This window comes from Phyllopteryx taeniolatus, chromosome 16 (assembly GCF_024500385.1).
Source record: "Phyllopteryx taeniolatus isolate TA_2022b chromosome 16, UOR_Ptae_1.2, whole genome shotgun sequence".
Lineage (NCBI taxonomy): Eukaryota > Metazoa > Chordata > Actinopteri > Syngnathiformes > Syngnathidae > Phyllopteryx > Phyllopteryx taeniolatus.
The window spans coordinates 7741729-7766163 of record NC_084517.1 but is presented as its reverse complement, the minus strand read 5'-3'; the positions used below and the strand labels follow the sequence as shown (position 1 = coordinate 7766163).

Genomic DNA, 24435 nt, shown 5'->3' with positions numbered 1-24435 from the left:
CATTTCATTCTTTTTGGGTTGGTTAGGTTGGAGGACAAATAGTTTTTTATATTTCCAAAAAGCTTAATGGAGTTTAGTGTCTTGCGCATAACTTCAGATCTATGGATATAGAATTTTGATGAAATAATAAGAAGGTTAGGGCAGCACGCTGTTGACTGGTTAGCATATTTGCCTCATAGTTCTGAGGACCTGGGTTCAAATCCGTGGAGTTTACCTTTTCGCCCCGTGCCTGGGTGGGTTTCCTCCCACATTCCAAAAACATGCACGGTAGGTTCATCGACGACTCGAGATGTGCATGTGACTGTGAATGGTTGTTTGACTACATGCACCCTGCGATTGGCTGTACCCCCTCTCGCCCAGAGTCAGCTGAGATAGGCGCCAGCACACCCGCGACCCTAGTGAGGATAAGCGTTAGGGAAAATGGATGGATAATAAGAAGGTTAATTAAATACAATTCTGAGCAGCCAGTCTATTCCATCGTTCAGAATTTCAGACGTAAGTGTTTCGAACATGACGACGACCGTGTCATACTGAATGTGTTTTTCTATTGGGTGGAGAAAAGATTCGACCAACTAGAGTCCAATCAAAAATAAAGTGGGCGTATCCAAATTGACGACGATCTTTCTTCTGAAACAGAGTTGTGTGCACTCTGCAGAGGAAACGACCGAGGTGAGTAAAATGACGAATATAAACGTTAACATGTGCACGAAAAATAATACGTTATTGTTGAGTTGCGTCCGCCAGTAAACCCGACGGAATATATTCACATATTTTTACGTGAACAGCTTTGCTCGCTAATAAAAGGTTTTTCTTCGTGGTGAGGCTAAGCTAACACGTTCATTGAAAAATGGTGCGTTTGGGTGCCATTTTGTCGTGCTGCTTTATGTTTGATAGCCTAATGTGAATTAATGCATCTCCCTTTATTTGGGACAAATCAGTGCTGTCGGTGTACATGCTTGTAACCATTGTAACTCGGTGAGCACATCGACGAACAATTTGCTAGCTGTATTCTTGTGATGGTGTGCTAGCGAACGTTAGCAGCCATCGCCATCACTGGTGCTGAATTAAAATGGCGTCGCCTTTTAAACTTGACCAAATGAGATTGTGGGGGGTTTATAGACGCACTTTCAATTGTGTCCCCCCCGGCCGTCAGATGTGAAGGATACTAGCGGATAAATGTGTTGGATGTAGCGATTGTTTCGTGTTTGGCGGCGCTTGGTGCTAGGTTGTTGAATATAATATTTCTAGTGCATATTGTTGGAACGATTACCCTATTTTATTTGAAGCACCTACAGCATAAATCACGAGCCACTCCAACAGCCATTGCGTCTTTGATAGGCAGCAATCGTAGGTGTTAATGCACTATTGGTCTTTTATTGATAAATATTAGAGCAGTATCAGCCTAGTATAACTTTGTTGTTAATGCAACTGGGAACTACATTTCTATGTTAAACAAAGACTGAATGGTTCACAATGCAATTTCATCAGTGTGAGTTCTAAATGACGTTGAAGAAAACTAATAACTTTATTTTTCTACACTTTACAGATAAGAGACCACTGCTCCTTAAATAGTGTCCCTGTTTCTGGAATTAAGATGGTAATCACTGACTTTGTTTCTACCTTAAATGAATCTGAACTTTCTCTGGTAGTTATCTTACAATAATGCGTCTGCTTCTTTTTACCCACAGGCCCCTCCATTGCGGCACCGTTCCTTGCGTGTTTTTTTGCATGACGACCGCCACGTCATGGCCAAACATTCTGCCATCTACCCTTCTCAGGAAGAACTGGAGAATGTGCAAAACATGGTGTCCCACACCGAACGAGCCCTGAAGGCAGTCTCAGACTGGCTGGATAAACAAGAGAAGTGTGACGGTAATGGTGCAGATGTTGATAAGGAGAGGTGAGTGTCGACTGATTTACTTACATATATGAAACGAAAAACATATTGAAAGATTGAATGCCTACTCACGCTCGTCTTTCCCATGTGGCAGTGAGCACAAAGAACAAGTCACACGTACCCTTCGTGGTGTGATGAGGGTAGGCTTGGTGGCCAAGGGCCTTCTCCTGAAGGGAGATCTGGACCTTGAGCTGGTGCTCCTCTGTAAGGACAAGCCAACCGTCACTTTGCTAAAGAATGTGGCCGACAACCTGGTTACACAGCTTAAGGTGAGAGCAGATCTTAATTTGTTTGAAAAGCTTAAGGTGAGAGCAGATTAATTTGTTTAAAAAAAAAAAAAAAAAAATTTCTCTGTTCACACAGTCATACAAGTATGACTGTAAATATTAATTAATATTTTTGCTTGAGTTTATGTTAATTTAACAGCAAACAGCAACAACAACAAGGATGCTTGTTCCCGGGTCTCAACCAAAAGAGTAATTTTGAACACCCTGTGCTTAAATGTGTGTTTGATCTGTGATACTAGTGCAGAGGTGAAGAAGTGCTAGAGAAGTATTTTAAGCACAAAGAAGGCCCCATTGCCAGTCATTTAGCCCCGGTTTGGTATGTTTTTGGTAAGTGTTCTGTGCATGAATAGAACAAATATTCTTTCAAAAATTATCTCTTTACTTTGCTTGACAGCAAAAACTGCATTTTGTTGTGTATGGAATAGCATCACTTATTTCCAGTTAACCATGATTTCAACAACTCTGATGGTAAACTGCTTCTTATTCCTTGACTACTTTTATACACAGGACAATACAGTAGTATTATTTTAAAATAATATTGCTTGTGTAACAGTTACCTGCACCCCACTCTGCAGTCGTGACCAATCGACACACGCTTAATCCAGCTGTTACGTGGGTCGGGCGTTTTCATTAAGTGACCAAACCACACATCTTCAACCACAGAAAGGGGCTGCAAATCTTTAACACCTAGCGTATCTGGATATGAACGCAGGAGAAGTCCTATTGCTTGTGGTTCCTTTTAAGTATGAGGCATGTTTCAACCAATGCTTACAATTGGTAAAATGTTTGTCTTGGGTTTTCCACTCCAACTGTATTCATAGGTGAAACCGAAATTAATCCACACCATCCATCCATCCATTCATTTTCTGAGCCGCTTCTCCTCACTAGGGTCGCGGGCGTGCTGGAGCCTATCCCAGCTGTCATCGGGCAGGAGGCAGGGTACACCCTGAACTGGTTGCCAGCCAATCGCAGGGCACATAGAAACTAACAACCATTCGCACTCACAGTCATGCCTACAGGCAATTTAGAGTCTCCAATTAATGCATGTTTTTGGGATGTGGGGGGAAACCGGAGTGCCCGGAGAAAACCCACGCAGGCACGGGGAGAACATGCAAACTCCACACAGGCGGGGACGGGGATTGAACCCCGCACCTCAGAACTGTGAGGCTGACGCCCATTAACCCATAAGTCTGTAGGCCCATCACGTGTACCCCATGTATGCTCTGATAAACACAGAGCTAGCAGTACATATCTGAGTGAGTTTAAATAAATAAATGAGGGTTTTGCACAGAACAGAGGCCCCTCATACAAGGCCCCACCAAATCCTGATAAAGTAACCTTGAACAAGGAATGGCACGGTGGCCGACTGGTTAGAGCATCAGCCTCACAGTTCTGAGGTGCGGGGTTCAGTCCCCGTCCCCACCTGTGTGGAGTTTGCAAGTTCTCCCCGTGCCTGCATGGGTTTTCTCCGGGCACTCCGGTTTCCTCCCACATCCTAAAAACATGCATTAATTGGAGACTCTAAATTGCCTGTAGGCATGACTGTGACTGTGAATGGTTGTTTGTTTCTATGTGCCCTGCGATTGGCTGGCAACCAGTTCAGGGTGTACCCCGCCTCCTGCCCGTTGACAGCTGGGATAGGCTCCAGCACGCCCGCGACCCTAGTGAGGAGAAGCGGCTCAGAAAATGGATGGATGGATTAATCCACACCCGGAGAGTTAAATGAAGCTGGTGTTGCTACAAATTTTCGTCACACTTTACCACATCCATGAGCTGCACTTTGATGCCTGATACAGTCCATAAGGATTTATTGTACCCTGCACAGCATACCGAACAAGTACTGTCCCATTCCTATTAGATTCATGTTGTCTAGACTGAATGCGCATGTCCTGCATTTTTAAATACTTTTTATTTTTTCCGTTTGAACAGAAACACTGCTGTCATTTTCAAAAACTTTCTTTTGAGACTAGTTTTCAGGTATTTGCAGTATGCAATACTACTATTCAAAGGAGGCCTCAAAAATACAATCTCTCGTGCACTTCTGTGCTGTTCATGTGTGTTGTGTTTTAATGAGCCACATCTGATGAAAGCATTCCTTGTTCAAGGTTACTTTATAAGGATTTGGTGGGGCCTTGTATGAGGGGCCTCTGTCCTGTGCAAAACCCTCATTTATTTATTTAAACTCACTCAGATATGTACTGCTAGCTCTGTGTTTATCAGAGCATACATGGGGTACACGTGATGGGCCTACAGACTTATGGGTTACAAAGAAGTCACACAGGCTGAATGATATGAACACAAGAAATAAAGTGAGCCATATGGTTAACAAGTGAAATGTCATTATCTCTCGCAGGTCGTCACAGAAGACCAGTATGTTGTGAGTCAACACATCCGAGAGGCCTGTATTATTATCAAGAACACAAAGGAGCCCCCTCTCACCCTGACCATTCACTTGACGTCCCCATTGGTTCGTGAGGATATGGAGAGGGCTGCTGCTGGCGGTAAGTGCCACAATATTGCAGTGTTTTTTGAAATGTATTTTTTTTTATTTTATTTTATTTTTTTTATATAAATAAATGGCACCCCTACACCTCCAGCTGGGAGGCCATGCAGACACGATAGATATTGTTTATTGGGCCTTCAATGGAGCTAGGGGACAAGAATGCACTGTCACATAATGAAACTGTGCTATACTTATAGCTCTGTAGACACTCTCATAGTTCCATGTAATGTAATTGTACATTTTTGATGGCCCAATATACAGTATAGGGAAGGTAGTTTTCCTGAGTGCTGAAGACATGGATTTGTCTTCCCTCACTATGGTCAAGGTCACTAAAGAAATGAAGGCTTACTGAGAATTTAAACAAACACAAAAAGAGACCACTTTGTTTGCATGTGTTTTATCATCCATGAACGGTTTGCATTGCAGCAAAAATGAGTAGCACAAGGTATTGTCAAACTGTCGTTGGTTGGTTGGTTAACCCAGCGGTGGGCTTTTGACTGCAGTGTTTCACCGAGCTGTTTCACAGAGCTTTGAGTTGCAGATAAGGACAAAAAATGATGTATTCCACATGCAGCCCCTGAAGATCTATGTGGTCTTTACCTTGTTTTGTATACTTAAAATAATTTTAAATTTAGTTTTGCAGCAAACAAATAAAATTTATCAACAGGTTTAAACTTCAAATAATTCCATGTTTCCACCAAGCGGTAATTTTCCCTTTAGTATGGTTTGGAGTAGGTAGGTAGTATCCCTGATCCATCTTGCAGGGGGGTATAGATGGGATGGGCTCAAGTAAATAGTGTGACATCACAGCATACCAACAAGACAGCGTGTAACTCACCAATGAATAAACACAAAAATAAATGCAGTACATGACAGTTCTCTGACTTTGAATCCTCCTTTCATAAGTGAGTATAATTATTTTTTTTGGAAATGCCGCCTCCTTTTGTTTTCTTGACATTCAATTTATTCATGGTAACACAGAAGAAGCCAAAGTGTTCATTTTTAATTTATCAACAGACAGCATTTTCTGAATTGTAAAGTGAAAACTAAAAGTCCATACCATATGGATTGAACCATCACCGTTTGGTGGAAATGAGGATAAAGATGTCAGGAAGTGCTGTATGTACCATGGCCTCTTCTGCAACCGTGTGCTGATGGTGACCCCCAGTTTGGGTCTTTGTTAGCCATCAATTTTGCTGCAGTGCAGACTTGTTTTGATACCCACCTTTTGTGTACCTGATAACATGTACCTGTGGTTCCAATTCTGATTCTCTCTGTCAAGCCTTCTAGTTTGTCAATTTTAGGGACGCTGGACCTTTGACCAACTGGCCGCTCTCTGTCTCGGAAGGGGCAAAGTGCAGTGTACCCAGTATTGGGGCAAAGGGGAGGGGCTCTTCATCCTGTCAATCTCAGAAAAAGCCCAACACTGATGCAACTGTGGAGAAGCAACCTCCCCATACGCATTTTAATTTGTAAATGCCAACTTACTTCACTTTACTGTTGCTAGTTGGTTTTAAGTGGATTTTGTTCCTGCCGTAACATGCAAAGCCATATCAAAGTCGGCGGTTAAGAGAATTTGGTGGTTGTCCAGTAGAGGAGTCGCCCTCCCCTTACCTCTTCTGCCTGTGGTTTGGGAAAGCTGCCTGTGTTCCCCCTGGCCGGATGACAGAACTCCCCTTGGTCAAACTGTACCTTGTCTTCTTATTCCACCTGCCAATAGAAACGCTATCAGTCAACGATCCCCCGGATGCTCTGGACAGGCAGAAATGCATAACTGCCTTGGCGTCTCTTCGCCACGCTAAGTGGTTCCAGGTTTGGATCTTGTCTTTATTTGTCTATAAAACAGAAGTAGTTTAAAGTTTGATTGATATGCTCTTTTGTCTTTGTGTTTTATTTGGCGTGTGTATTTATCTTTAATGCCTCTTATGGAGTGTATTTCCTGGAGTAATTACTTGAAACCTTTTCCATTACAGTGTTCTCAAGTTAGTTACTTGTTCAACTGCAGGGCTATTTCAGTTCTATTTTTAATTTCACAGCTGTTTACTTGTCTGCATTCATTTGGCTGAAAAGTAACTTAACTCAGTTAAGCAAAAATACATGGGCATTTGGGACTAACCAGGTATCCAGGTGCAATATTTCTATACCAGTGTTGACGTTAGTAGTAGTACAACTAGTTGTCCTCCGTGCATTGAATCGATCGCACCTGGACTGTTCTGGTTCTCTTACAAGACGTTTGACCTTTCATCCGAGCAGGCTCCATCAGTTGATGCAACAGGTTAGGTAGGACAACACAAGCCTAGGTTTTTTGGTGTGGAAACCAAACTACTTATCCTCTAAGGTAGAGGCATGTCTCAAACCATAAATGGTATCACCCTTTTGGGGGTGGTTTTTGGTGCCTCCACCTTGGAGGATAAATTGCTGGGCTTCCAAACCCAAAACTCAGGCGGGAGCTGCTGTCCTAACTAGCCTTGTTGCATGAACTGTTGAAGCTTGCTCGGATGAAAGGCGAAACATTTTCTAAGACAACCAGAACAGTTCTGTTGATATGGATTCAATGCCCTAAGAATGAAATGCCCTGGATGAATGAGAATATCCACAGGCACAAGTTGTCAAACGAACAAGCGCTAGTTAACATAGCCTTTTTGAAGAGAAAGTACGCTGTGTGCTGTGTAAAAGTCACACAGTCATATCTACCATATGTAATATTTCCAATATGCAAGCAAAATTACTTTCTCTCAAACCTTTCTCATTTGTTTAAATTTGTATTGACGAGCACTTCTCAGTGCTCATTAACGAGCATGAATGGCACACCTATGCCAAAAAGCCTGTTTTTTTTTGCCAGGTGGATAGATCAGAAAAATGTGTTTGCGCACAGGAAATATGGCATACGGAAGATCTGCATAGTGTAGGTTGGTTGAATGTAGATTATATTGTGTGTGTGGTCATTTTAATAGTGCTTCTTTACTGCAGCCATTTTAGCCTCACCTTTCCTTGCTCTATGTTCATGTTGCAGTGTGCCACAAATCCATCAGGAATATTGCACCTTGAGTACTGTTCTAGTGTGTGTGTGTGTGTGTTTTAAACTTTCACTGACTATAGCATTACCCCATTGACAAAACATGCAGTCTTCCAATTTCTTTAAAATGGTTCACTCGGCTCTCTCATTCAAAGCTTGGATTATGTTGGAATCATCTTTGTTGATATTCGATTTGAATGTTTTATGCTTGAGTCACAATGCTAGCAATACCATTGTCAGTAGACTCATCACTCAAACCTGAGTATGGGTCATTACATGTTTTCACTTTGCCTTAAAACATTTCCACAGTGAATACGCTAAGGTCTTATAGTCTGTGTGGCTTCATTTTCAAACTTAATTTCATTTTTAATGTATTATTGTTTCATAGCTCCCTGTCATCACTCCTATTTGACTCAATTTGCTTGTCACCCCGTGCCCCCCTCCTTTATTGTGTCCTTAGGCCAGAGCTAACGGGCTGCGCTCCTGTGTAATCGTCATTCGGGTTCTAAGAGACCTGTGTGCCCGCATCCCCACATGGACTCCACTTGGTGGCTGGGTGAGTTTTTAGCCTCTGAATAACTGTAATATGATCAGACTTTTGGAAGCCACTAAATAATATGGCAGAATTTTTGTCCAATATCAAATGTAATGCTGCCATTTTTTAAGGGATATCAGGGATTTCAGATGAATAGTTTAACTGTATGTGGGCTCAAAGTGCAGCTCAAAGAAGTGGAAAAACATCCATCCATCTTTACCAGTTATCTTCACTCGAGTCACGGGTGAGCATTGGGCTTTATCTTGTCAACTCAAATGCGACCAGATACACTCGTTACCGTGGCGACAACAACAAGAGTGGAGCGCGTCGACTTTGTATTATAAGGACAAAATGTGGGAAAATGTGTGTATGTGGAGAGGATGTTCGTTTAAGGCTTGCTTGAGGTATGTTCACGTACTTTGAATACGATACGGCTCACAAGCAGGCAACAAAAACGATATGTAGCCTAGCAAGCTAGCGATAACGGTTGTACGTAAACATGCCGCCGTTCTGTCGAATCATGGTCTAAAGCTTCGGTGTGGGTGAAGTAATTGAATTAAAAATAAATTAATTTAATTTCAGTAAGTAATTAAGTTAAATTAAATTACAGTAAGTAAATTAAATTACTATTGTTATTTCTGTCATGTAATGTTGGTTTGACCTAACTGATTAGAATACACGATCTGACTAGAGCAGTGATTTCCAACCTTTATGGAGCCAAGGAACATAATTTTACAATTGAAAAATCTCACGGCCGACCAACAAACTAATGTGTCACAAAAAGTGGATACATTAATTGCTGTATTTACTTCCTGCCATCTAATAGAAGACATTTCATTTGTTCTGTCTGTCACTATGCATCACTGGCATAAGTAGAGGAACAAAGATACATTATTTATTATAAAAAAAAAAATTTTAGCAATTAAGTACACAACTGTATACAGTAAATGAACAGGTCATTTAAATAGACACATTCCTCCATCCTGTGATCGGATCGGTGATCGGTTATCTTTTTTTTTTTTTTTAACACGGTGATCGGCCCCAAAAATCCTGATCGTGTAAAGCCTAACCCACATTATGTTTGTGCCCTGCCATACATATGTCAGTGAATTATTTATCTCTTTGACTGTAAAAGTGTTTTTTTTGCCTAAATTGGTTTTAATTTAATATTTTACAGTACTGTATAATCACCTGTATTTAAGTAGTCAGGGAATAAGAAGCAGTTACCCTTTGAAAGTGTTCTTTACTAACTGTTAACGTAAATCAGTGTTATGCGGTATACCATTGATACTGAATTATTATTTTTTCACTGCAACCATACCGAACCGTGGCCCAAAAACAGAGGTTTGGACTGTCGTGTCGGTTATCAGAAACACTTACAAACATGGCATATATTACTCAAATAAGTTTTCTCTACTCTTTGGGAACATCCTCTACTGCAGCTTAGTAAGGGACCTTCTCTGCCTCGTAATTATGCTGTACCTACATCCAGTAGCGCTCAGTGTAGCCCATCATTTTGTGGTACTACACGCAGGGCGCAAATCTAGTCCTGATCCGATCTTTGAGATTGGAAATCGGTCCAATGTCAGCAAAAGAAAAAACGGGTATCTGAGTGGGAATGGATCTAAAACCTCATATTTTACTACTCTTATACAAGCCGTCCATTCCATGCTCCGCGACGGCACTTTTATCCAGCAGTGCCCGGAAGGCACGAAGAGCCCAGATGAGCACAACAGGTTGCTAAGGTGCTAACATAGTAGCAAGGAGTAAGAGTGAATGTGCTCACTTAGTCGTTTATTGACACTCCAGTTGAAGTTCACTGTAAACAGACATAACAAAAGAATTACACATATTGAATGTTCATATACATCACAGACGTTGTTTCTTTCTTTGTATTTGTTCACAAAAATCACTAGCTCATACCTAACACACAATGAATGAAAACACCATTACGAAAATTAGCATTGAACTTGTGACACTTGTATCCCTCAAACTCATGAATATTGGTACACAAACACTGTATAAACACATACAGACAGGCAATATAACAATACTCTCTGGCATATATTCTTCAAACTCTGTTAAAACGACTTAAATAACAATATTTGATCGTGAGTACTTTTTGTTACTGTGTGTATCTTATTGCATGCACCACACTACCGCTCAGAGGTCAAGACGTCCACAGCACGAAGAGCAATCCGAACAAGGCACACACAGAGACAGCTGAGCACCTCGAGCCTCACTGCACGATTCCTATCTGCCATGACATTGGCAATAAAACCAAACCCCGGTTGCATCAAGTTCAAAAGTGTATTGCTGCATATGTGGAGAAAGCAAATGCTATTCCCACCATATACTGACAGTAAAAAAATAAATAAATACTGAATTGCACTATTTTGCAATTTAAAAGTATACTTATTTATTTAAGGGTTTTTTTCATAGCGGTCTAGCCATCCATCCATTTTCTGAGCCGCTTCTCCTAACTAGGGTCGCGGGAGTGCTGGAGCCTATCCCAGCTGCCATCGGGCAGGAGGCGGGGTACACCCTGAACTGGTTGCCAGCCAATCGCAGGGCACATACAAACAAACAACCATTCCCACTCACAGTCACACCTACGGGCAATTTAGAGTTGTCAATTAACCTAGCATGCAATGTTTTTGGGATGTGGGAGGAAACCGGAGTGCCCGGAGAAAACCCACGCAGGCACGGGGCGAACATGCAAACGCCACACAGGCGGGGCCGGGGATTGAGCCCGGGTCCTCAGAACTGTGAGGCTGATGCTCTAACCAGTCGACCACCGTGCCGCCCATAGCGTTCTAATTAACTTTATTTAATCTATTCAAATGTAGAATATGTTTAAGTTAAGCAGTGGTTGTGTTGCAACTTAAATGTTTGTTATTGGGTTTTTTTTGAAGTTATTGTCAGGATTTTCACATTTTTATTTTATTCAATTGTAGTACATTCTTATTTTTAAAGTTACTTGATGGAACCTGTTGATTTTTAATAAATTGCTCATACCTACGGTTGCTAATTATTGTTCTGTTTGAGTAATATCACTTGATCAAGCCTTTTGTAACATTCCATACTATACAATAAGTAAAATATGTATCACTATTGCTGATATCGGATTGGACTGGTATCTGTCATAACTCAAGGCTGCAATATCGATCTCTAATCGGAAGTGAAAAAGTTGAGTCGGGACATACCTAGTCTCTAAATGTGTGAGGAGTGTGGTTCTAGACCTATTTGATATGTAGACATCTCTTGTTATTTGGGGCTACATGAATAAAGTTGAATTGAATTAAATGTAAACTTGCCTGTATACTGTAAAAAAAAGAAGAAAAAAAACCCACACACAATAGCAATACAGCAAGTGCGTGAAAAGATAATGCAAGATATACCAACACTGCAGTTTCATATTAGTTTGAGGCTAAAACTGAGCTCTGTTGACAGTTTTTATCCAGCAATGTATGTCTGTTTAATTAAGATGCCTAACAATTGTCTTCTGCTGTGTAGCCACTGGAACTGATCTGTGAGAAAGCCATTGGCACAGGAAACAGGCCCATGATGGCAGGAGAAGCTCTGCGCAGAGTCTTAGAATGTCTGGCTTCAGGAATCCTGATGCCAGGTAAGTTTGTGTATATGTACCGTATTTTCTGCACTGTAAGGCGCACTTAAAATCCTTTAATTTTCTCAAAAATCGACTGTGTGGCTTTTAACCCGGTATGCCTTATGTGTGCACTGACTTCCAAAATCTGTAAAAATGTTGTGCAAGTTTGGTACGCGCTCCACTTCATTGACTGTCGGACCATTTCCCGCCGACATAGGGACGTAATACTACACTACGTACGCTGGCAGCGATAAACCAATTAGAGAACATTACGTAAAGCCACGTACAGTACGTACGCTTACCTCCGCCACGCCTCAGGTAGATATACTGTACTAGCTAAACATTTGTTTGGCTAAGGACCCCCGAAAATGGCATAAGCGAAGAGACATGCTTACAAGGCCCAATTGAAACGACAGGCTATCAGTTACGCGGTTGTAAATGGGAATAGAGCAGCCGCGAGAGAATTCAAAATCAAGCACAAGAACAGCCGGGAGAAGCGCCTCTACAGTCACCATTCGACTGAAGGCAATAACGATAGCACAAGACATGAAGATCGAACACTTTCAAGGAGGTCCGTCTCGGTGCTTTCGTTTTATGAAAAGGTGCCATCTCACCATCCGCACAAGGACCACCATGGCGCAGCAACTGCCAGCAAATCCCAACCTCTGGACATTGGTGTAAACAGGACGTTCAAAGTGAAGTTGCGAGCGATGGATGAGAGATGGCGAACACACCTTTACTAAGACTGGGAGGCAGCGAGTTACGCCACCATATGTGAATGGATTGTGGATGCCTGGGCTAAGGTATCTGCTTTGACTATTGCTGGCATCATTGCTGAACAGCCACCCGGCAACGAGACTAACTCCAACATATGACGAGATGGAACCCGGCATGTTTGATGGCGAAATTGCCCAGCTGTTCAATTCAGATACAGAAGATGGGGACTTCGATGGATTTGTGACAAAAGATTGCTAAAAAAATGAATATTTTTAAATGCGTAGTAGAATAAAGTTCAACCAAACTCACTGTTTTGCTTCCGTTACCTTGTTTTAGCATGCGCCGAATAATACGGTGTGCCTTATGTATGGCTTAAGTACAGAAATAGAGCCCTTAATTGAGACTTCGCCTTACAATACGCCTTATGGTGTGGAAAATACGGTAACTGAATTGTGCCATTTTGCTTGTTTTCAAAAAGTCAAAGGTGGTGATACATTATAGGTTTTCTTTTCTTCTGTAGATGAAGCTGGAATTGCTGATCCATGTGAGAAGGAGCCCACAAATGCTATATCTCACTTGGACTACCAGCAGAGAGAAGACATCACATTGAGTGCACAAGTAAGGTGCCCTGTGGTGTGAGCACATATTCATATTCTATATGGGTGTTTATTTGATTACGGGCCTTTTTGTGTCCTTGATGTAAAATTTACAGAAAAAATATATTTAAATAGATGTTTTCAATAACCAGCAGTGGGTGTGCCTAATTATAAATGTTGTCTAAAATTTCATGTTAATATTAGTTGGTTTTTTTTACCTTTTTTGAGCAGCTTTATGGTGGTATTTTACAGTCTTCACCCTGTCCCTAGCACAGGGTTTGGATATATGAAGCTCTATCGTTCTACTAAAAAATGCTAAAATGGTGTAACTTTTACCATAAATTCCTTAACATATAATAGAATTAATGATTTCTCATCTATAGAAAACATTTCAAATTCTGTCTTTTATTTTTACTAAAATATGTCTGTCCCTTAAAGTTGCTGTCATTACAGCCACATTGACCATTTTCAGATCAACCAAGTTTATTAAAAAAAAGGTTTTTTTAAAATTCCCTGGGTCATTTTGTCTCGTCACTCAAGCACATGATAGGGCAGAGAGAAGTCGGGCATTTTGATAAATGGAAGAGTAAGTTTTTTCCTCATTTGTACCCTTAAGTCGCATAATATTTTTATTGCATGTCATTACCAAAGGACTTGCAGTGTTAATATGTTTAAAGATATTCCCGTAAAAACTTGATAATCATATAAAATGTTGTACAGGACTAGCTAGCTAAAATAAAAAAAATTAAGGTAACTCTACCAGCATAGCATAGTTAGCTAAAAAACTTTGAAATGTCATTACCATCACAAGATTTATACATTTTTAATTAATATGCCATTGTGACGGTAATGACATTTCTCGAGCGTATCTGACGAAAAGACCAAATTAAAACATCCATCCATCCATCCATCCATCCATCCATTTTCTGAGCCGCTTCTCCTCACTAGGGTCGCGGGCGTGCTGGAGCCTATCCCAGCTGTCATCGGGGAGGAGGCGGGGTACACCCTGAACTGTTTGCCAGCCAATCACAGGGCACATAGAAACAAACAACTATTCGCACTCACAGTCATGCCTACGGGCAATTTAGAGTCTCCAATTAATGCATGTTTTTGGGATGTGGGAGGAAACCGGAGTGCCCGGAGAAAACCCACGCAGGCACGGGGAGAACATGCAAACTCCACACAGGCGGGGCCGGGGATTGAACCTGGGTCCTCAGAACTGTGAGGCTGACGCTCTAACCAGTCGGCCACCCAAATTAAAACAAAAATCTTAAATCAATATATATTGACATGAACAGATTCTGAGTCACAGAAAGATGACAATTAAGGCAAGGTAGGTATATATAGTTTTTGTGACATTTTATTTTTGAGAGAAACTAAAATCAAAAATGCCCGAAATCAAATAAACACCCATATATCGCTGGCATTGGGTGGAAACCTCCTATATGCAAATTTGGTCAGTTGTTACAAATTATTGACCAATCTAAATTATTGAAAATAGCCTGCTCTCTTTGGTGATCCAATGATAATGGCTGAACAAACTTTGTGTCTTTAGCATGCCTTAAGACTGTCAGCCTTTGGACAGCTTCACAAAGTGCTTGGAATGGATCCACTTCCTTCTAAGATACCTAAGAAAACTCCTGGACCTCCAATTGATTATATAGGTAAACAACCTCTGTGCACAAGAGTGAGAGGATTATTTTTTCATGTTGAAATACAATTGAATACATAAAAGTGAAATAACAGTTTTTTTCCCCTGATAATTGTGTGATCAGTGCAAATCCCGCCAAGTACAGCATATGCCCCACCAATGAAACGGCCCATTGAGGAAGAGGAGGGAATTGAAGACAAGAGTCCCAATAAGAAGAAGAAAAAACTGCAGAAGAAATGTAAATTACATTTACCAGAGATTTACATGATATTGTATAAGTGGTTAAGTGCAGTCTCTCTGTTATACAGTCCCCTCCAAAGGTATTGGAACGGCAAGGTCAATTCCTTTGTTTTTGTTATATACTGAAGACATTTGGGTTTTAGATCAAAAGATGAATGAGACAAAAGCTCAGAATACCAGCTTTTATTTCATGCTATTTACATCTAGATATGTTAAACAGCTCAGGAAAGATCACCTTTTGTTTGAAGCCACCCACTTTTCAAGTGAGCAAAAGTATTAGAACATGTGACTGATGGGTGTTTCTAGTTGCTCAGGTGTTGCCTTTTAGATTGATTGCTTAGACATTAGTGCTTGTTTTTGACTTTGGGTTACACCTGTGAAAACTGCATATGCTGTTAAGCAAACATGAGTACCAAAGAAGGGAGAAAAGCAAACAATTTTGAAGCTGAGAGAAGAGGGAAAATCGATCAGCGCTATTGCACAAACATTGGGCATAGCCAATACAACAATTTGGAATGTCCTGAAAAAGAAACTACTGCTGTACTGAGCAACAGACATCGAATAGGTCGGCCAAGGGTATCAATAGCAGTTGAAGACAGAAACATTGTGAGAGCTGTGAAGAAACACCCAAAGACAACAGTCAGTAACATCACTGCCAACCTCTACGGGGTAGGGGTGAAGGTATCACAATCCACTGTTCGAAGAAGACTTTGAGAGAAGAAATATACAGGCCATACCATAAGATGCAAACCACTCATCAGCAAAAAGAATCGCAAGGCCAGATTGAATTTGGCAAATAAGTACAGAGATGAGCCACAAATTTTGGAACAAAATTTTATGGACTGATGAGATTAAAATTAACTTCTACCAAAGTGATGGCATGGCCTAAGTATGGAGAAAGAAAGGATCTGCTTATGATCCAAAACACACAAGCTCATCTGTGAAGCATGGTGGAGGTTATGTCATGGCTTGGGCTAGCATGGCTGCTTCTGGAACGGGCTACTAGTCTTTATTGATGATATAACTCATGATGGGAGCAGAATGATTTCGGAAGTCTACAAAACCGTTTTGTCTGGCAATTTACAGAAACATGCATCCAAACTAATCGGGAGAAGCTTCATCATGCAACAAGACAATGACCCAAATCATACTTCCAACACAACAAAGTACTTCATCAGGGGGAAAAAGTGAAAGGTCTTAGACTGGCCAAGTCAATCACTGGAACTTAACCCAATAGACCATGCATTTTACCTCCTGAAGAGGAGACTGAAGGGAGAAACCCCCAGAAACAAACAAGAACTGAAGGAGGCTTGAGTAAAGGCCTGGAAAAGCATTTCAAATGAAGAATGCAACAGTCTGAAGTCAATGGGCTGCAGGCTTGATGCAGTTATTGCAAGTAATTGTTAGGCCACCAAATATTAAATGTTGTTCACTTTAAGTTAACTTAATGTATGTTCCAATAGTTTTACTCACTTGAAAGTGGTTGGCTTCAAACAAAAAGTGCTCTGTCCTGAGTTGTTTTAATGCATCTAGATGTAAATACCATTAAAATAAAAGCTGGAATTCTGAACTTTTCTCATATTCATCTTTTGATCTGAAACCCAAATGTCTTCAGTATACAATAAAAATGAAGGAATTGACTTTGCCGTTCTAATTTTAACTTTTGGAGAGCACTGTAAATATTATTTTAGTTTGTTCGGGCTTTGGTAGGACTGTTTATTTAATCTTAATGGCTATAATTGAATAAAACTTCTACTGTCATCTATATTCTCCTTGATTGAACTTCTATATGTCTCGTACTTCCGTTGTGACTTTATAGTCTTGTTAGACTAAGCGCAAAAAATGTGTCATTGTCCTATTCCTATCAGCTGCAGAGGATAAGTCTGATCCTCCTCAGGCTATGAATGCTTTGATGCGACTCAACCAGCTGAAGCCAGGTCTCCAGTACAAGCTGATCTCACAGACCGGCCCGATTCATGTTCCCGTCTTCACTATGGCTGTAGACGTTGATGGCAAGACCTTTGAGGCTTCCGGTCCATCCAAGCGGACTGCCAAGCTACATGTAGCTGTCAAAGTGAGTCAGCTTTACAGCAAATAACATTTTCAGTTCAGGCTCAGTTGATATTGTCTCCACAATGTTTACATAAATCTTAATAAAATTACACCTATGACTGTTTTAAATGTGAAAAATAGAAAATGAGACTTCAAAGCCCACTGAATATTTTTTTTTTTTTAAACTTTTTTTTGCATTTTTCTGTACTAACATGCCTTTGTTTAAACAACTCCAGGCGCTGCAAGACATGGGTTTACCCACAGGAGTGGAAGTAAAAACTCCAGAGCCTGTAAAAGCTGAAGAAACCGCAGTACCAGTTATTGTGGAGGATGTTAAGCCAGAAGTAACAGCCACTGAAGTTGCTCCTACACCCACAGGAACAGCCAGCGTAGATTCCACTGATTCTGCAGAGGTACAGAGCTACTGGGATATATAGAGCTATAGGGATGCACTGACACCGGTGTCTGTATCGGTGATGATACCTGTGTACTCCACTTGGACTGGTAAAAATACTCTGATACTACGGCAACCAATGGCAGCCTGTCGTCCTTGAGAGTGCTGTGTGCAGTTTGGCATATAGCAAATAGGTTTTTGTTTGTTTTTTAAAAGTCACTGTGTGCTTGCTTCAAGGTGTTTATTGACACTCCAGTTGAAGTTTACTGTAAAACTAAACAGATAATTGCACATTGTATAGTTAAGCAAACGCATACTTCGTCTTACAAACACAGCTTTGTCGTCGCTTGCTTAATGCTAACACACGATGCAAAACGGCACTGGGCTAACTGATAGCATATGTATCAAAGTAAACGACGTAACACCAGATATAAAAAGATGATAACAATAGTCACAAGGTTATATTCTTCCTACGCAACGAAAAAGTTATTACTGCAGCTTTGCCGCAACATTCTTGCATCTTGTCTTTTCATCAAATCTGCATGGGTTGTCTGTATACGCGCTCCTCACAGTTTTGTACATAATGAAGCTCAAACATAAAACACAACAAATTATTTTAATAATTAACAATAATAATTGTAAATACATTTTGTGTTATAGTTGAATGTAAATTATGCCATGTTCAATAAGTTTATTTTTAACAATATTTGGTTGTGTAAAATGTTTTAAATTGGTGTGAAACTTGTGCAATGTTGAATACAAGTTTGTGTTTTTGAACAGTATTTTATACAAATAAAAGACAATTTGCAAGACAATAGCAATGACAGACAGTAAATCAAGTATCGGTACTTTGTATCGGCAAGTACTCAAATGTAAGTACTTGAACTCATACTTGGTCTGAAAAAAGTCGTATCGGTGCATCACTAATTACATGCATGAAGCAGTGATTAATGTGAGTTCTGTCCTCACTAAACTCTTCATCTTTTTTGTTGTAGACCACCCGGCAACAGGGACCAATCCTGACCAAACATGGCAAGAACCCAGTGATGGAGCTGAACGAGAAGCGCCGTGGCCTGAAATATGAGCTCATCTCAGAGACTGGCGGCAGTCATGACAAGCGCTTTGTCATAGAGGTCGAGATTGATGGGCAAAAGTTCCAGGGGACCGGATCCAACAAGAAGGTGGCCAAAGCTTACGCAGCACTGGCCGCTTTGGATCAGCTCTTCCCTGAGGGTTCTGTGACTGAAGTTGCTAAAAAGAAAAAGGGACCTCCAATGGTAAGCACTCAGGATAAAAGAGAGTTTATCTCTGTCCTTACTGTAGTCTTGACCCGACAGTGCAAATTTCCCATTCAGATCAACGAAGGCTATGGCATGATGGGACCTCCTGGCGATACTGCTATCCCCAGAGGCAGAGGGAGAGGAGGACGAGGTCGTGGAAGGGGCAGGGGTTTCAATAACGGAGGGGGCTGTGGCCCAGGAGGTAAAATGCTTTTTTACTACACCAGAAACACTCACCTTAGAGCTGAGGTTCTTGACTGGTTCATCAACTTTTATAGAAGTTAAACTATACAATGAAATTTTTCAACATGAACCTTCAAAATAGCAATCTCGATTTTATTTTAAAATGGCAATAACACTGTACAGCCAGTGGAGAATTACTGGCTCAGAGAACCATTAACAGATTATTACACTGCCAGCAGTTACCGTTTTTTTTCCATATGATCAAAATTGACTAATGGTCTGTTACTCAACAGGCTTCGGCACATATGGTTATGGCAACAACTCAATGTCTGGATACAGTAAGTATTCTTCTTCTTTTCCTATTTTGATTGGATTGTTACCGTTACAATGTGAGAAATTAAAGCACCGCTTAGTCTGCGTGCAAGTGTACTGCTGTGTGGTTCTCTTAGGTCTGCCCAGTACTCACCAAGTCACACACATCACACAACCACCAAGAGAAATCTCTGAGCAAGAAGTATTATCGAGAACTATTTCTTCGGTGATCCCAAGTTGAAAGATTTTTAAATTTCTCAGCCTTAACCCAGAGGCCTAAATCTCATTTGCAAGCCCCCCCCCATTGCCTCCCCATCTTTTTGGCAGCTCGTTCTAGGGACTGACCTTCCCGAGTGTGACAGGAGCAGGGAAATCTTTTTTTTATTTATTTATTTTTATTAAAAGATCATAAGTCACTTTTAATGCAATCTGGCCCAATAAATCCAATTGACTGCTGCTTTTAAGGCAGAACAAATTCCCAATAAGCAAAACTAATTTTGACATTTCCCTCCTTTCTCTGCCTTGTCTCACTCTTTAGGTGACTTTGTCTCAGACTTCTATGGCTACCAAGAGTTTGAGAAATAGATCTTCCCCTGTCTTTACAAACAAGAAAAAATATAGTAGAGAAGAGAAAAATCACACTTGTGTTCCAGCTGCATCCAGAACTCCCTTCAAGTCCACGACCACAACAGTCAATCCATTCGCAACCTGGGCGAGATGATCTGCCTCTGCATACATGCAACCATAAGTCACCATCTGTTGTGGATGTATCAAACATCTGGACGTCGACAGGGTGGATTAATTTTAGAAGACGCCTCTTTTGTGAGAGTGGATGAAGGGCTTCACAAAGGGAAGCACTGTAGGAAATGGACACCGAATTTCCTTCTGGACACAGACTGCCTTTTATTTCTGTTTCCATACAGTTGACCAAACAGCACAGAGGAGGAACAGTTTTATATTACACATTCATTTGTGACATCTACAGTGGTTACACTTTCATTTCAAATTAAGGCTAGGTGCACACTGCAGGTCAATTGTGATTTTCCTAATGTGAACAGTACAATTTTGATTTATAATATCCAACCAAGGCCTCTTTCATATATGGTCAATGGATATGTATATGACATGAGTGCTGTATGGACGGCTGACGAAGGAGCAGAAAACAGTCAGTGGTGAAAAGAAGATTCCTTACAACTGATTCATATAAGAAAATGTTGGCTCCGGTTGCACAAAGTCCTTGAAATCGCCATCATGCGTCATGAGACCTGCTCGAGGGCCCATATTTACTTTGGTCAACACGGCAGCTCGTGTTTGTGTGCATGCGCAATGTGACGTCCTGGTTTGTGCGCATGCGTGTGACGTCACATACACATTGCGTCCACAGTAGAAGGTGCATTTGTTTTATAAAATAAAGTACAACATAAAAAGATCGGATTTACCAAAAAATCCGAATCGGCATCAATGCCCTGCAGTGTGAATGGAGCCTTGATGTAGCTTTTATGGACTATTCAATCATGGCTGCACTGAATGCATGATGCTCCTTTTTTAAGAGTTTATCACAAGTACTTCCACAAATTCCATAATATACATGTTTTAGGCTTTTTTCCAATAAATGTGATTTTTATCAATAAATACTTTGTTCTTGGTGTGATGGATTTTTATATGTGGCCAGCTGCTTGTTTAAAATTTCCCATGCTGTTAATTCTCAGATTACTACAACAACGGTGGGGCGAATGGAGGAAGTGCGCTGTCAGGTGGCCCTTCAGGTGGTACTCCGGCCAACACAGCACAGGGGTCAGCACAAAGCTCCTATGGCTCATACTATGAGAGTGATGGAGCCTACAATACCACGGCTGCTGCTAAGATCCACAAAAAGAAACTCCCTACAAGGGGTGGGAAGTCATCTTTTCAGGTTCCCTTGGGTGTGAATAGTGCATCTACAGGGAGCTACCAGGCCAGCAATGCTTCCGGACAGGGCAACTATAACCAATATGGCCAGGGCTACGGTCAGGCAAAGAAGAATTTTAATCAGGGAGGTGCAAGTGGATACTCTTACAGCACCGCCTACCCGAGCCAGGTGACTGGTGGGGCTGGAGGAAACCAGGACTACAATTATGATGGTGAGTGTAGTCTAATAATTTTAATTCTATTTTGGTCCAGCCATCACAAAAGTGATGAACGGAGTATGTAAATGACTGAACAATGTGTTGCATTTGAGTTTACTTGTTGTGCTTTTCCCTTGGAAGGTTTCACCAACCAGTCCAATTACAACTCGCAGGGTGCCGGAGAAAACCAGGGTTTCAACACCAGCCACACTCAGTACCACAATCCTGGAAGCTACAACAAGGGAGATTCCAGCGGAATTTACCAATATAGATAGACTGAGTTTCTCGTGTGAACCATCAGCTTGCCATTTCTCCCTGCATCTTTGCCTCTAACCTTTTCTGAAGAATGTGATTGATTGGCTTACCTGTGCTCTCAGGCTTCCTCCATGTTTGTTTATGTGCATATTTGGTTCTGTGTTGCCCACATTCAGGCTGAGTGGTAGCTAAATTTGGTGGTCAAAGGTTTTATAATCTCAAGCTTGTCTTTTCAGTTATTTTTTTGTAATCATAAAACCACTAAGTAAAAAACAAACAGAAAAAACATGTTACAGGTCTCACATGCGTGGCTCAGACTTTGCTTTTAAGTTACAAGACAGCTCTGCTTGTAACTACTCTAAGCTTGTAGATATGAGCTTTGCTTTTATTTTTGCCTCATTTTATCCATCCATCCATTTTCTACCGCTTATCAGAGGTCGGGTCGCGGGGGCAGTCGCTTTAGCAGGGACGCCCAGACTTCCCTCTCCCCAGCCACTTCATCCAGCTCTTCCGGGGGGATCCCGAGGCGTTAACAGGCCAGCTGAGAGATGTAGCAGCGTGTCCCAGGTCGTCCCCGGGGTCTCCTCCCAGTGGGACGTGCCCGGAACACCTCACCAGGGAGGTGTCCGGGAGCCATCCGAATCAGATGTCCCAGCCACCTCATCAGGCTCCTCTCAATGTGGAGGAGCAGCAGCTCTACTCTGAGCTCCTCGCAGATGACCGAGCTTCTCACCTTATCTCTAGGGGAGAGCCCGGACACCCTGCGGAGGAAACTCATTTTGGTTGCTTGTATCCGGGATCTTATTCTTTCGGTCACAATCCACACCTCGTGACCATAGGTGAGGGTAGGAACGTAGATCGACCGGTAAATTGAGAGCTTGGCCTTTCGGCTTAGCTCCTCCTTTACCACAACGGACCGATACAAAGTCCTCATCACTGCAGACGCTGCATCGATCTCCCGTTCCAATCTTCCCTCACTCGTGAACAAGACCCCAAGATACTTGAACTCCTCCACTTGGGGCAGGATCTCATCCCCGACCTGGAGAGGGCACGCCACCCTTTTCCGACTGAGGACCATGGTCTCAGATTTGGAGGTGCTGATTCTCATCCCATCCGCTGCGAACCGCTCCAGTGAGAGTTGGAGATCACAGCTTGATGAAGCCAACAGAACCACATCATCTGCAAAAAGCAGAGATGCAATACCGGGCCTCTGCTGCGCCAAGAAATTCTGTCCATAAAAGTTACGAACAGAATCTGTGACAAAGGGCAGCCTTAGCGGAGTCCAACCCTCACTGGAAACGAGTCCGACTTACTGCCGGCAATGTGGACCAAACTTTGACACCGGTCGTACAAGGACCGAACAGCCCGTATCAGGAGGTTCGGTACCCCATACTCCCGAAGCACCCCCCACAGGACTCCCTGAGGGACACGGTCGAACGCCTTCTCCAAGTCCACAAAACATGTAGACTGGTTGGGCAAACTCCCATGCACCCTCGAGGACGCTGCCGAGGGTGAAGAGCTGGTCCACTGTTCCACGCCAGGATGAAAACCACACTGCTCCTACTGAATCTGAGATTCGACTTCCCGACGGACCTTCCTCTCCAGCACCCCTGAATAGACCTTACCAGGGAGGCTGAGGAGTATGATCCCCCTGTAGTTGGAACACACCCCTCTGGTCCTCTTTCTTAAAAAGGGGGACCACCACCCCAGACTGCCAATCCAGAGGCACTGTCCCTGATGTCCACGTGATGTTGCAGAGGCGTGTCAACCAGGACAGCCCCACAACATCCAGAGCCTTTAGGAACTCCCGGCGAATCGCATCCACCCCCGGGGCCTTACCACCGAGGAGCTTTTTAACCACCTCAGTGACCTCAACCCCAGAGATAAGAGAGCCGCCCCAGAGACCCCAGACTGCTTCCTCATGGGAAGGCGTGTCGGTGGCATTGAGGAGGTCTTCGAAGTATTCTCCCCACCGACTCGCAACGTCCTGAGTCGAGGTCAGCAGTGCCCCATCTCCACTATACACAGTGTTGACTGTGCACTGCTTCCACCTCCTGAGACGCCGTATGGTGGACCAGAATTTCCTCAAAGCCGTCCGGAAGTCTTTTTCCATGGCCTCACCGAACTCCTCCCATGCCGTTGTTGCTTCAGCGACCACCCAAACTGCATTCCGCTTGGCCAGCTGGTACCCATCAGCTGCCTCAGGAGTCCCACAGGCTAAAAAAGCCCAATAGGACTCCTCCTTCAGTTTGACAGCATTCACCTTATTTTATTTTTTACCGGTTCAGATTGTACCCCGCCTCCCGCCCGAAGATAGCTGGGATAGGCTCCAGCAGCCCATGACCCAAGTGAGGATAAGCGGTAGAAGAAAATGGATGGATGGGTTGCTATAAAATACACACGTGAATGGTTCAAGTAGCTTTTGATTTTGTGGATATTTTTCTTGTCAATGTATGTAACCACGTGTCTTTGTATTGATAAATGGGTTATTTAGAACTTCTGTGTCAGTTTTTCCCTTCACCACATTTGGTAATTACAATAATTGATAAGTCTTACGTTTTGAGCGTAAAATGCCCCCCCCCCCCCAAAAAAAATTTAAGAGGTCACTTGTGAACCTTTCAGGTCGTTGTGAACCTAGTACACGAAACACTGTACCTCACTTACTCTAGTGCAGTTCAACACTGTGAACTGCCAGTATATGCATGGCCTGAGAAGCTCGTAGAGAGAATTAAAAAATATATCCAAATTAATGTTTATATATTATGTGCGATTTATTAGTCAACGCTGACAAAACCTCGAAGC

At 42.1% G+C, this 24435-nt stretch overlaps 1 protein-coding gene across 2 annotated transcripts; it reads left to right on the top strand.

Annotated features, from left to right (window-relative positions):
• Nucleotides 1-561: 561 nt before the first annotated feature.
• On the top strand, nucleotides 562-24129 carry ilf3b (interleukin enhancer binding factor 3b). 2 transcript variants are annotated; one of them, XM_061748399.1, is made up of 18 exons: nucleotides 563-669; nucleotides 1547-1597; nucleotides 1689-1900; nucleotides 1992-2166; nucleotides 4538-4685; nucleotides 6408-6499; nucleotides 8164-8259; nucleotides 11755-11866; nucleotides 13086-13183; nucleotides 14717-14825; nucleotides 14937-15050; nucleotides 16921-17126; nucleotides 17341-17517; nucleotides 18494-18775; nucleotides 18854-18980; nucleotides 19255-19299; nucleotides 20983-21393; nucleotides 21520-24129. In XM_061748399.1, the coding sequence occupies exons 2-18, from the start codon at nucleotides 1595-1597 to the stop codon at nucleotides 21651-21653; spliced, it is 2541 nt and encodes an 846-aa protein (XP_061604383.1). In that variant the 5' UTR covers nucleotides 563-669; nucleotides 1547-1594; the 3' UTR covers nucleotides 21654-24129. The 2 variants fall into 2 exon arrangements, with proteins under 2 accessions (XP_061604384.1, XP_061604383.1); XM_061748400.1 differs by lacking the exons at nucleotides 20983-21393; nucleotides 21520-24129 and adding an exon at nucleotides 19812-20918 and having other exon boundaries at nucleotides 562-669.
• Nucleotides 24130-24435: the final 306 nt, after the last annotated feature.